This window comes from Archocentrus centrarchus, chromosome 21 (assembly GCF_007364275.1).
Source record: "Archocentrus centrarchus isolate MPI-CPG fArcCen1 chromosome 21, fArcCen1, whole genome shotgun sequence".
Classification (NCBI taxonomy): domain Eukaryota; kingdom Metazoa; phylum Chordata; class Actinopteri; order Cichliformes; family Cichlidae; genus Archocentrus; species Archocentrus centrarchus.
This window is the reverse complement of record NC_044366.1, coordinates 11,172,538-11,185,535: the sequence shown is the minus strand read 5'-3', so window position 1 is coordinate 11,185,535 and position 12,998 is coordinate 11,172,538. Positions and strand designations below refer to the sequence as shown.

Sequence of the window (12,998 nt, the reverse complement as noted above, 5' to 3'; positions counted from 1 at the left end):
CTCTGCCTCAGTTAAATTTCCCATAAAACTCACAACATTGCTACAAACTTACAAAAGGATCTCATTTATAAAAACATGAACATACCGTGTGTGTGTCAAATGGTAATTCAGACACATGCTGCCTGTCATCAAACATGTAGCAGCTCTGACTTGTTTGCATATGGCTCAGACAGCTGCGTGCATTAACACCAACATTCATTACTTAAGTCTTGAGTTTTCAACAAATGCGTAGCAAAAGAATGGCAGTGTTATCATTACATGAAATGAACATTTGTTTAGTGGTTAGTGGTGTAATACAAAAGGATCAGAGGAAGAAAAACTCTGGGAAGAAATGGCCTGAACAGCGGGTGTTGCCAGTGAAGTCACCTTGAACCCTTACGGACCCCAACACCACTCCAGGGAGGTTTGGCGGCTTTCAATCAAATCATCTCGTGTCAACTTGTAAGCCTTACAGGTTTAAATATGTTGTAAGCCTATAAGGCCATCACTTGTGCAATGGAATAGTAGTTACGCTTTGAAAACCATTCATTACTGCAATTTCTGTATTGCTTAAGATCAGTGTTATCCAGTGGCTTAACTGTCATTTTAGTCTGGAAGATTACATTTGTGGGTGTTACCATTTGCTTAATTCAGCAATGTCTAAAAAGATACAATTTAAGTATTATGTGATAATTAAGTTCTTCCCTGTTAAATTCATTAAGCACTGGGTGTACTGCAAAATAAATGCCTTTTTTTTTTTAATGAATTCACTGTGTGTTTCAGTAAATTACATGTGTTGCATCATAAAATTGCATCACGAGTTGCATTTTATCCGTGTTAATTTAAATCCCCAATAGGAACTTATTTTTCAAATGAGCCCCACAGGGAACCACTAATGTGAGCCTAATGTAACATTATTATCAGCTATACCCCTTTTGTTTCTTTTAATAAAGCGCACATCCGTGGATAGTTATGTCCATTCATCGACTACCAATAATGGGCTAAAGTTTGGCTGCTAACATGACTAATGATTCTTGGCTCTTAAGTATTTCTTCCTCCCCTGATCCAAGGAGCTGTATCTGCCATCTCAACAGGAACTGCTCCATTAGGCCACTGCTGTATTCCACCCTGTTGAAAGCCAGCTTTTACTGCCAAGTGAAAAAATGATTGATTTCCCCACCCTCCACCTCAGTCAGACGTGTGAAAATGGATCAGTGGGCCATTATAGCTCAGGTTTTTTTCCCACCATTGTTTCTGCCTTCTCCAACAGGAAGACCAGTCTTGGTACTCACTTTGCAGCAAACTTGACCATCTGCTTGCTGGCACGATCTCCCACTGCGACCAGTGCCTGCACGTTGAACTGCTGCTGACGCAAGACCAAGAAGCATTGCTTCCCTGAAAGCAAAACAACAACAACAGATAGAGCTGGGTTTTTACAATGTAAGCTTAACAGGCTTGTCAGAATAATACCTTGGGCACTCTGTCTGAAGCAAAGTAAGTTTGTTCAGTCAAAAGTGCTGCTTGTGACTCAAGATGAGTGTCTCACAGCTGTAGGGATCAGGTGAAGTGTCAAACATTTACAAACAGAGGCTTGTCTTTGAGGAGCACTGTGTGGAAAAAGGCTGATTGCTACCTTCCTATCAAACATACACACGCAAGAAGAGTGTAAACAAGTTAGCCACAAAAACTGAGGGCAGTAGATAATCAGACCACCCATCTACTTTGATGTTTGTTGCCTGTGAGAAGGGGGCGGGTGGGAGAAATAACAGTGATGCCAAAATCCCACCAACAGATGCACCTCATCTCACACAATTCAGGATGTTATTCTGCTCACACGGACATCCTACAGCGAGCAGAGAGAATGAAGACACAAGTGGAGAGGAAGTGACTCTTGACTCTGGAAGTTATCTTGAAAGGAAATGATGGAAGAAAAAAAAAAAAAAAAAAAACAACCCATCATCACGGAGGCTCCAGTTTATTTGCAAAAGGCTCACTGTTTATGGAGAGGAGCAATAACCAAACAAAGCTCAGAGGGTTATTGTATTCAAACAGAGAAGCTCAATGGCTGCCTGCATGTGGAACTGAGAGAGGACAGGTTATCTGATCTTCCAGCTGGCAGTGACAAGTTAGCCTGACAATGATATCAAAAAACACCCCCGGGTTGTCAATCTGCTTAACAAGGAAAGAGTGGAAAAACAAATCTGCTTTGTAAGAGCTCACAGTGCTAAAAAAAAAAAAAAAAAAATTATCATTTAGAAAAGGGAGACAGAGGCTCTTCAAATTTCTCGGAGTGTTTGGTGCATAATCTTGCAATAAAAGCTTTACATTTCTTTTTTGGGTAACAGGCCTTCAATGTTGAACCTAAAACGACAGCGATGTCTGTCATTTACATCATTTGAAATGGAACACCAAGTGAAAGCCAACTGCATTGCTGTTTGATCTTGAAGAGAAAGAAGCTGTGGAAAAAAAATGACCCAAGGGCAGATGTTATAAACTTTTCAGTATAATACACCGAGGATTAGTGGAGAGGTCATCCAATTGTGGCTGTTTTTATCTTTCGCACAAAAGAAAGTCCCTGAGCCAAAAAACAAACCAAAGAAAAACAAAAGGTGAACAAAGAGGGAGGCGATCTCACCTTTAGCTCGGCTGGTGTGGACTCGGGCACGCAGCCAGATCAGCTGGTCAGCTTTCTCTGGTGTAAGGTCTTGGACTCGGACCAATTCCCTGTCTGGCTCGCAGATAAACACACACACAAAAATATTTTATTACTTCAAAGGACTTTTCTTGCTCCATTTTCCCACCTGTGTGCAAAGAATCCCTCCCCTCTCTTCACTACATACTCCCAAAGGCAGAAAGAAAAGCTGATGAGCATGCTTGTGCATGTGCAAAAGTGCACACAGTAAAATGCTCAAATTACAGGCATGCCTAATAAATAAGAAACACTAGGAGACTTGCCGAAAGCTAACTCATCTTGTGACAAATTGACTCTAGTTTCACCTGTATTACTCAGAGGCATGCTTACTCCTCATTATCAGGGAGCAGAGGAGGCAGACACTGAGGCTACGCCAGAGAAAACAGAGCCGCCCTGTTGGCTGAGAACTCTGTGTCAACCCACATGAAAGCACCTCACGTTCCAGCTCCCCCCCTCCTCCAGCTCCATCCTCATGGCTGAGCTTGCCATGCAGGTGAGGGAGGCACCACTTTGTTTGCCGCCACTGGAGCTGAAAGAGCATCCAGACAGATGGACGACATCAACAGGTCTGCCTGCTACCTCATTTATCAGGCAGGGATCAAACCTTATACGTTACCGCGATAATCACTAGTATCACTTAAATGGTGACAAGAGACGACACCAAAAGCATTTTTCATGTTGTTTATCTCATCTTATCGTGTTAAATCAGTATGATTGACAGCCAGACAAAAGCACATCTGAGGAAGTTCTGGATCGGGAAGTCAGCTCAGTTCACAAATGTTTTCTGTTTATACCAGTGCAGCCACGCTCAACCTGCTTTCCCTAAAAAAAAAAAAAAAAAGGCTGACTTACGTCACTGCTGTATGACTGACTTGAAATCTTGTGTCTTTAATACAACATGACGCAAACAGGGGCCCAGCGTGAAGCTGGGCCACCGGCAATGATCTTGATTAGTGTTTTGTTTTTCTGAACCTGTTTTTCTTTCACCTTTAACATCGCTGATCTTACGCTACTTCTTTCTTCCAACACTGATTTGTCAGTGTCCTTAAAGTATCCTACATTTTGATTTCATTACATTACACGTTTCATTATCTGACATGTTGCTATATATTGACAAAAGATCTAAAACATTATTCCCTCACCAATAATGCTGCTGAATAAAGATTTGTTTTTTTCCCCCAAAGCTACTGGATCAGTGTTAGAAGTTCTAATATCATGATAACACCAGTTTAAAATTAGATGGAGTCTTTGTGTTTAGTGTGTGTGTGTGTGTGTGTATGGTGATATCTTACTGTTAATTCATTTTTCAAGCAATGAATAAATAATGTAAAAATCAGATCGTTCTTTCACTGTGACAAATTTTGTACAGACTCAAGTTGTAAAAGAAACTGAACTGCAGGGAACGCCAGAGAGGCTCATATAAATAATCTGCTATCAATATCATAAAGCTGTTTGTATCACTATAAAGCGAATATTTACAGATGACGACATTTACAACAATAAAACATGCAAACTGTGCCCATTACTCCCTCCTACATTATCTTAGGCTCAACCGAATCTCTGATATGCTTATAACTCTTCATGTCAACCTGTCATTATATCATTCACGTCAGTTAGGATACAACCGACTGTTCCTGCTACTGCCTGGCTTGTCTTGTTAGTCAGCTTTCAAGCTGGCAGGCATGGAAACATATTTTGCGGGCATTCCACAGTATTCAGCATGTCACAGAGGGAACAATTTGAAAATTGTAATTGAAGTATCATTTGCAGTAATAAATGTTAATAGTCTGTGACTATAAAGGACGACAGCCCCAGCATAATGACTTTCAGGATACTGTTTGGATGCTTTATTATAATTTATGACATTAAAAAAATGCTGTAATCAACATTTAATTACCAGTTCATGAAATTTTGGCTCATATGCAATCAAAAAACTAGATTCTCAGCTAAATCTCTCAAATCGAATTTTCAACTTTTGTTTGTCCCAGTTACTGTGGAATGACCCTTTGAGTACTTCTACACTGTGAAGTGTGGAATTACTCAAATAAAAAAGCAACTACTGGTTCTACTAACCATTTTTTCAAGTTTTTGAAACATTAAATTATCCGTAGATGTGAGAGAAAATGGGACTATACTGCAATGTAAGTGTAATAAAAAGACATGTTTTTTCAATACCCATCTATTCCCCTTTTTAAATCACTGATGAGTGAAGAGAGAGCTGCCATACTAACCCAGCTTTTGTTGGGACTGAACCATCGGTGACACACCATATCGGTCCTTGGCAAAGTCCTTAAAGAATAAAATGATGAAATCTTTAGCAGTTGAAATAATTTCATTGAACCATTACATAAAAACAGCACATTTCTGTTAACACGTGCACGTCAATTTTCTGTTCTCTGAGACAGTTATGCCACTTCATAAGCTTCTGACGTCTGCCTGTCTCCTAAATCTCAGATAACAGACAGACACAACAGATAATGAGGCTTATCATGGAAAACTGCTGAACAGAAAACGGGAACACTGAGACATGCATGCAGGTATTTGCATACAAGTTGTTGCCAAGGTGTGAATGCAAAAGAAGAATCAAAGTCAGACAGAGAGGCAGAGAACTGGTTTTGGAGGACAAGTGCTCTGATCTCTACGAGGCACTTACATTTTCTTCTGTGCTTTGTTGTTCAGAAGCCTGAAAAACAAAGAGGAGAATGCAACTTAAAGGACACTGGAAATAGCTAAGAAATAACAACAAGAGGACTGTCCATTAATTAAAAGTTTGAAAACATTCAACTTAAAATGGGGCAGCTTAAATGTTCTGTTACAACAGGAATGTAAATTGAGTTTTCATCTTGTGGTACCAGGGATTTGAATACAAATAATAAACCACTGCTCAATCCCAGAGCCAAGACTTGATGCCTAGAACCCACAGTGTGTCCACACATTGCTCCAACACATCAAAGACAATGAGTAATGGCAGCAGGAGATATTGCTTTGTAACAGAACAGTGTAAGTGAACAGATATTCTTTATCTCTGTGCTGACTTCTGGGCAAATAACTCTCAGAGCGCAATGAGATCGAGTCTTGGAAAACTTACAGTTCCATTTTCTATGCAAATTGCTATTGGTGTATGGAAATATCTAGTGGCAGTTAAGTAAATTGGAATCACCCATTCTTGATATGAAAATCCAGTCACATGATGGATGATATTACAGCTTGTGATCAACTGAATGCAAACCAGATATAGCTGTGAAGCAACCAAGCCCCATCAGCCCCACAAAAACGACAAGTGCTGGAAGAAAAGAAGTGAACAGCAGAAAATAACACAGCTAACGCCCAATAAACATTCAGCTCGGCTTTGAGCTCTTCCCCTAGGCAGTGCTTGCTATTCTACAGTGATAGAGGCAGCAATATCCAGTGGATTAAACAGTGACAGCACCTGCTTCTTCCATGAAACACGCTGACTGGATGAATTCAGCTAGAAGAAAGGATTCTTTGCTGCTTTCACTATCACAGGCACTTCAGTCATGATACAGCTATGCAAAGGGTGTCAAAGTAGAAGGCACATTAAAGATTCCCTTATTTACATCCTGCAGTTTTTGCTCTAAAGGTATGCCCTATGGAAGAAATTTAAGGATCCACAGATATTGATACTGATGTTTTACATTATCAGCCAAATGTTACCAATTCACATTTTTCAAAATTTAAGCTCCTTCTGTTCAGTTTCTACACAGGTTTCACAGAAAATACATTTGAATGTGAAAGCAGTGGTGGTCCTTTAGTGCAAAACTGCAGTTAGCAAGCAAAGTCTGATTCAATATACATTTTCTACAAGTACATATTCAACACTCTGTCCGGAAGTCAAAACTGCATCAATAAAGATTAGAGGAAACAAATTAGAAAAGGCTACTCAAGGCCCAGGCTGCATGGTTAGAAGACCTGCTGAATCACATTTAAATAAGCAAACAACTTCTCTATCAGCTTATTCAGATAACACCGGGCAGGATGTGCAGCATCATATCTGCTCGCCATTTAGTGGGTTCAGCTGCAAGTTTTTATGTTTCTCACGCCTGCATATTCACACAACACTAATAATGGTAGAGCACAGGGTTTGTTAAATGTAACAAAGAACAACGTTACTGCTTTTATCAGATCAGCAGCTTGGACATCCGGAGGGAAAACTCAAAGAGAGCCATCCCCCAAATATTCAGAAAAGTTAAAAACAAGCTGAATCTACAGGGGTAGAAATCCCATATCTGCGGTGCTGTTACATAAGTTTGTGTAATATGTATAAATGTGTGATTTCACTGGTTACTGTGAAATTACAGAAGCCCAGTGACAACTGATCCATGTGGGTCATCAAATGTGTGGAGTCTGCTTGGTACAATGGGGAAAAAAGGGATTACTAAAATCTTTGAAGCTCAAAGAACTAGTATCCCATCTATCCATCCATATTCTGTAGGGCTGGGTGACATGGAAAAAAAATTTCTTAGAATTTTGTTTATGTCAGTCAATACTGATATATATCATAATATAAATTTATGCCATGCTTAAAAGGTTTCTTTTTACTCCTAACTAGAGATGTAGGATTAATTTTGGTTGTACAGATAAATGGACGACTGTGCACTCTGCAAGAATGGCACTGCTTCAAATAATAAAAACGACTCCCGGTGTTACCTGCCTTTGCTGCCCTGTTGATAAGTTTGATGTGTGTGCTCTTCTCATTTGTTGTACTTTAAATAGACAAAATGTCTCCATAAATGTCTCCATGCTACCAAATTCCCCAGACCCTTATTTTCAACAATGTTTGGTAATGCTGACGTTCAAGTTTTCACTAACATTTTCTGTTGTCATTTTATCTTTTATCTCGCTCATGATCCTAACGTACTGGTGTGTACAGATGCAGGAGCACAAACATTAGCACATGTGCTCCTGCCGACTGCTCCTCCTATTCTGTATGTGTCAACCCAGCATGATCTGCCTCTAATTCTGTTCTACCCACATGACTAGTCTGGTGCGACACTATACTCATTGTCATTGCCCTTTGGTGCTGTCTGTCAAAATACAGATGAAATGAGTTATTCTGACTTTATATTGATCATGCCACATACTTCTATCAGGGAAAAGTTTTTTGCGATATTATCCACCTCCTTTGGCTCATTCAGAGACACAGCAAAGGGTCCCCAAGCCAGCCAAGAGATCGAAGCTCTTCAGCATGTGCTGGGTCTGCACCGGGACCTCTTCCTGGCCATGAGTCTCTACATTATTGTGGTGGAGGGGTTTGTACATCTCAGTAATCCCAGGAGCGAGGATGTCAGGGCACTAGCCCCTGGTAGAGTCTACCAAAGCAAATTTATTCTGCCCAAAGAGTGATTCCGAAAACTGCTCTGTACAATGGAGAACACCTGGTGGGCAGGCCTGAGCCCATCTTTAAACCACAGTATTAAAGGTGAACTTTAGTGTGCAAAATGGTTAAAACAGCATGTTAGGAAAGAGCTTTTCACTTGGTGTAGAAGAAAATAGCACTTTGTTTGGCTGGACATAAACAAAGCCAAAATGACAGGAATACTTAAACAATGGACTCTTGCCCCCCCATTGGTTTACCAAACCTGCTGAACCCTAAATGCCCACACAACAGCACGTCACCCTTACCAGCTGTACATAAGTGGCGGATGCAAAACAACAAAACAGAAGAAAAAAACTCTGACCATTTTGGCCTGTTTCTCAGCCTTCTTTGCAGCTTTCTCCGCTTCCTTCTGCTGTTTCTTCAGGGCTTTCTTTGACTGAGCCTGCTGCTCCTCCTCTGTTGCCCTGAAACAGGAAGAAACACACAACATAAACATTTCCGTCAACTTCCACCTCCTATTTCTTGTGCATCCCACGAGGAAGTTATTGACCGCCTGGGAAAATTAATTCTGAACCATCACCACCTCCAGCTTTTAAGTATGCACTACTTTTATTCCCCATTGTTGTTTCAAACAAAACGATTGGAGCCTGTGTGAACAGAGGCAGAGCAGATATGTCTGAAATAAAATCAGTTGGATAAACAATACAGCTTTAAGAAGATGGTTGCCTGAAAATCTAAAACAGGAGAATACACATCATTTAATTATGATAACATTCTGATAACATTTGAGTCTTATCTGAAAGTAAAGGTGCCTTTATTTGCAAAAAATAAGCAGTAATAAGACAGCAGATCATATAAAATGCCTGAACTGTGTACTTTTCCATTAACTGCTGTAAACGTGTGGCAAGATGACAGGTGTGTGAGTGAGACCAGGTGCCTAGTCCTGAAGGAAGCTTACAAGCTACAAAGGAACAGCTCCTATTTAGTCACAGGAAATAACAAGGATCACAGACCGACTATGAATAGCAATAAAGTCTAAACAAGACACAGAAATCACAACATATTATGACTTCAGACCAAACGCGTACCCAACCCCACCCCCACCCCCCCAGCTCCAAAGTTAATATTGACACCAATGTCCCAACAACCTTCAGCAAGATCTTTTATAATTTAGCAAGAACTGTATTTTTCTATTAGATTAAATGACGGGAAAATACACAATGAATCCTGTGGCGAGCCTTGTGCTAATTCAGGATACACCACATTCCAGTGTTTCTCACCTATACCTAAAACCCTTAGTCATACGATTCTGCTTTTAAAAGACAGTTCTGAAAGAGTCTCTGCATCTGTCTAAAAACAACCTAAAACACACTTACTGTTGAGCTGCTTTCTTGTGCTGGAAATGTGTTTTGAAATTTGACGAAAACAGGGCGTGAAGCAGATCGGTTAAGATATACTCGGTCTGGATTATTTATATGTTCCACCAACTGGTTGAATTTGTTAAACTGGATCAACAGCCCATTCAGGCAAGTGCGATCGCTCCAGGGTGCAGATGTCCACAAACATCAACAAACTCTGTGACTTTCTATTTGTCAAATGTCATTTAATGACAAGCCATACTGCCGTATGTTGTACAGTCAGCTTTTTGCAGCTGTCAGTTAACACATGCATGAAATTACAAGGGCATGTGCCCAACAGCTGCCAAATCTGAACGCAACATATTATTGTAATAACTCTTTTAATATTACCATCTTACAAAAGGCTAACAAGTGGGTAAGAACAGGTAAATGTGAAACAAAATGTTACCAGTCATTTTGTGATGCTCAGTAGTTTAAAGTGCAGCATATCACCAGAGCAGGAGAAAGCATTTTATATTTAAATGTCAGCCACAACTAGATGTAACGTCGCAACCAGAGACCACTGACAGTCAATGATATTCAGCTACTTCAAAAAGAAATTGCTGGCGACATAAAGTGGGTGGGATACTACAAAATGCCATAAGCCCTGGTAGCAAATACATTAGGGGTTACTGCGGTGACCTACTAACGACTTGCCTAGGTAACCTAATGTATTTACTACCCTGTGACAAGTCAATCAACAGTATTCTGGGCTCTTATTGGTTGTCATGCCAATCACTTCCCTCAAAAGTTGACAAAAACCTATCTCGGCACCAGCAGCATTTTCGCCTGCAGTTGCTTAAAGTTGCAGGAAGTCACTGACTTTGTACGATCACTGGTAATCATGTCACTGTGAATTGCTTCCTGTGTTGAATAAATTCATTCATTGCTTCACTGCCTCTCCCAATTTCCCTGCATCTTCCTTTACACCACTCCCCTCATTCATCTGATAACAGCCCCCACAAGAAGTCATAAAGTACTGACTCCTACCAGAACTGCCAATACAAAGCATGCCACTTCAGACTCATTTTGTGTTTGCATCTCTATGAATTTTCAACAACTCAACAAGTCATTTAATTGCTTTAAAAGCTGTTAGGATTAGGGGGATTGTGGTTATAATACTGGTAGCCATTAATAAATTACATGAAATCACAGAAGAAATGCAAGAAGTCTATTACTACGCAAAAATGACTGCCAGCACAAATAAACAATTCTTACTTTTTGTTGTCATTAAAGTTGCTGTATTACACCCTGGTAAAAGAGCAGTTTAAAGAAATTATTAAAAGCCCCAAATTAACATTGCATTCATTCACAGGATGAGTGCATGTACATTTGTGACCACAGTTGCAGATTAGAGCTGTATGCTTTGGGAGTTGTTGGTAACTTGTGTGCACATGATTAATAAAAACAAATGCTTAATGGACTTTAGGGGCTCCATGGGGGAGATAATATGCTAAAGATTTGTTTAAACATTTGAAATTATTTCATTCACATTCCTGCTTTGAGTTAACTGTCAAGAAACTTATACCAAAATAGCTGGTGATCATTCCTTGAATCCATCAAGACACATGCACCATTCCTAAGAGATCCTCTTATGTTTTAACTTTTCACCAGCGAACCCAGCATGAAGGCAACTTTCACAGTAATGTGTGCAGGTTAAGTTAGTCATGGGTTCATTTTGTGTTTAGCTTCATACTGCTAACACTCTGAACTATTTATTCGCAGGATCAAAACTTTAAAGTGTCTGATGCAATCTGCTGCTATGTTCAGGCAATGCTAGCGGCTCTCCGTGTTAGCACACCGCAGTGAAAGCTTTCTGCGCCCCGAGATTTGAGCCGCAGCTTCACACCTTCTTTAGATTCTTACCCCTGCAATTCTTCTTTCGTCATGTCGAGTTATGTTCGCGGAAAAAATTGGGAGAAAATGTTTCACGACTGTGTGACAGCGAGGAGCACCACATCAGCTGTTCGCAGCATGCACGGGCGCGGAAAGAAGGGACCTGTTTTGACGGCGCACAAAATGCCGGATGCTCGGGGTTCCGGCTAGAAACTAAATTGTGCTGCACAGTTCCGACTGACTGTGATTTGTCCGGCAGGTACGCGGAGCAGACAAAACATATAAACAAATGAAGGAAATTGCTTTAAATCAGGAGCAATTGTGGAAATAGACCTTTTTCTACACCTGGCTTACATTCAGCCCCCCCGTCCCCTTTCCCCTCCTGTTTTTCTACAGTATGGTCAGACTGAGATGAAAAAAAAAAAAGTAGTTTTGAAAAACCCGTGAAAGACGAAGAAAAAAATTTTGGGGGGTGGGGAGGGTGGGGGGTATAAATAGCATGCTATTAATATTCACACTGTATACTGCGGGAAATCATAGCAGTGGAAATAAAATCTGAAAATAACTTTGGTAAGTGAACAACTTGCCGTAAGTTCTAGATCCAGGTAGGCACCATGTGAAGTGCATCTAAGTGTCTTTTATATTATATTTAAGAAAGCTTATTTTCTCTTATTTGAAACTTAATAGTAGCACTTTAAAAAAAAATAGCAATTTTTTTTATGTTGTGTCATCATGAACACACCTTTTATTTTCAGGTTCAGGTTATTGCATTTGTACATGTAGGTGGATGAGGTCTGCAGTAGTGAGTCATCCATCCTCACATGCACATTTTCAGTACAGTCACAGACAACAGATACAAATAGCACAAAAAAAAAACCCAGAAAAAAATATAAATAAGTAATAATAATAGAGAGTCCACATAGAATCATGTAGCAAAGCTATGATTTATTTATCTGACTCATGGCTGCTGGAACAAAACTATTTTTAAACCTTGTTTTTGTGAACTTCAGAACCAGAAATTTTCACCTAGAAGGAAAAAAAAAATGAAATTCACTATGCAAAGCATGCAGGATGTTGTTGACTAATTGAAGGCTGTGGTCTCGAATAACTTGAACTGATGGTGCCTTATTTCTGTAAAAAGTAAATAAATAAATAAACAGTAGATGGTCTTCACCATTATAATACCCATTGGTTACAAGATGACAAAATACAGGAAAATAACATCTGAACTAATGAACTCAGCCCACCAATCACAACATGCACACAAACAAAGCAACAAAAGTGACCACATGTGTGGGCTGTTTTACCCGTCCATATGAACACTAAAAGTGACACTCCATGAAATTACTTTCACGCCTTTGGTTGAGTGCACTAAGTGCATCCAGGTATCCAATGACCTTTGCAGGAATGGCTATGCCCAGCGAGTGATGGTGGCTTGAAGACAGTGGGGGTGTCATCAAAGCTTTTTTTTTCAGGCTGTTGGCCACAGAAGCTGCTGATGGAGGAAGCAGCCTTCCTGCTGCTCACTTTTCAACCAAAACATCATAACCTTTAGTGGAGCATGTAACTGCCCTGTGGCATTTGTGTTCCTTTTTGTTTTTAGCTTGCATTAGTCCTTTAAAATGATCCGTGCACTTGCCGGACATGTCAGTCATAATTTTTATATACATCTCTCGACAGGAGCAGTTAAATGAGGCCCTTCACAGACTGAACAATAGCCTGAAGTCCCAGTTTGAAACTTTGCACCGGAAACCAA

At 40.1% G+C, this 12,998-nt stretch overlaps 1 protein-coding gene across 1 annotated transcript in view; it reads right to left on the bottom strand.

Moving 5' to 3' along the window:
* Positions 1–11,414, bottom strand: part of dars1 (aspartyl-tRNA synthetase 1) — a 30,486-nt gene extending 19,072 nt beyond the window's left edge. Inside the window, exons 1-6 of the mRNA XM_030758159.1 lie at positions 11,273–11,414; positions 8,371–8,473; positions 5,325–5,354; positions 4,903–4,960; positions 2,615–2,707; positions 1,272–1,374 (exon numbers count right to left, since the gene is read on the bottom strand). Of these exons, the coding sequence (XP_030614019.1) occupies positions 1,272–1,374; positions 2,615–2,707; positions 4,903–4,960; positions 5,325–5,354; positions 8,371–8,473; positions 11,273–11,295 (410 nt within the window). The 5' untranslated portion in view covers positions 11,296–11,414. The remainder of the gene's footprint in view (positions 1–1,271; positions 1,375–2,614; positions 2,708–4,902; positions 4,961–5,324; positions 5,355–8,370; positions 8,474–11,272) is intronic.
* Between the last annotated feature and the right edge of the window lie 1,584 nt (positions 11,415–12,998).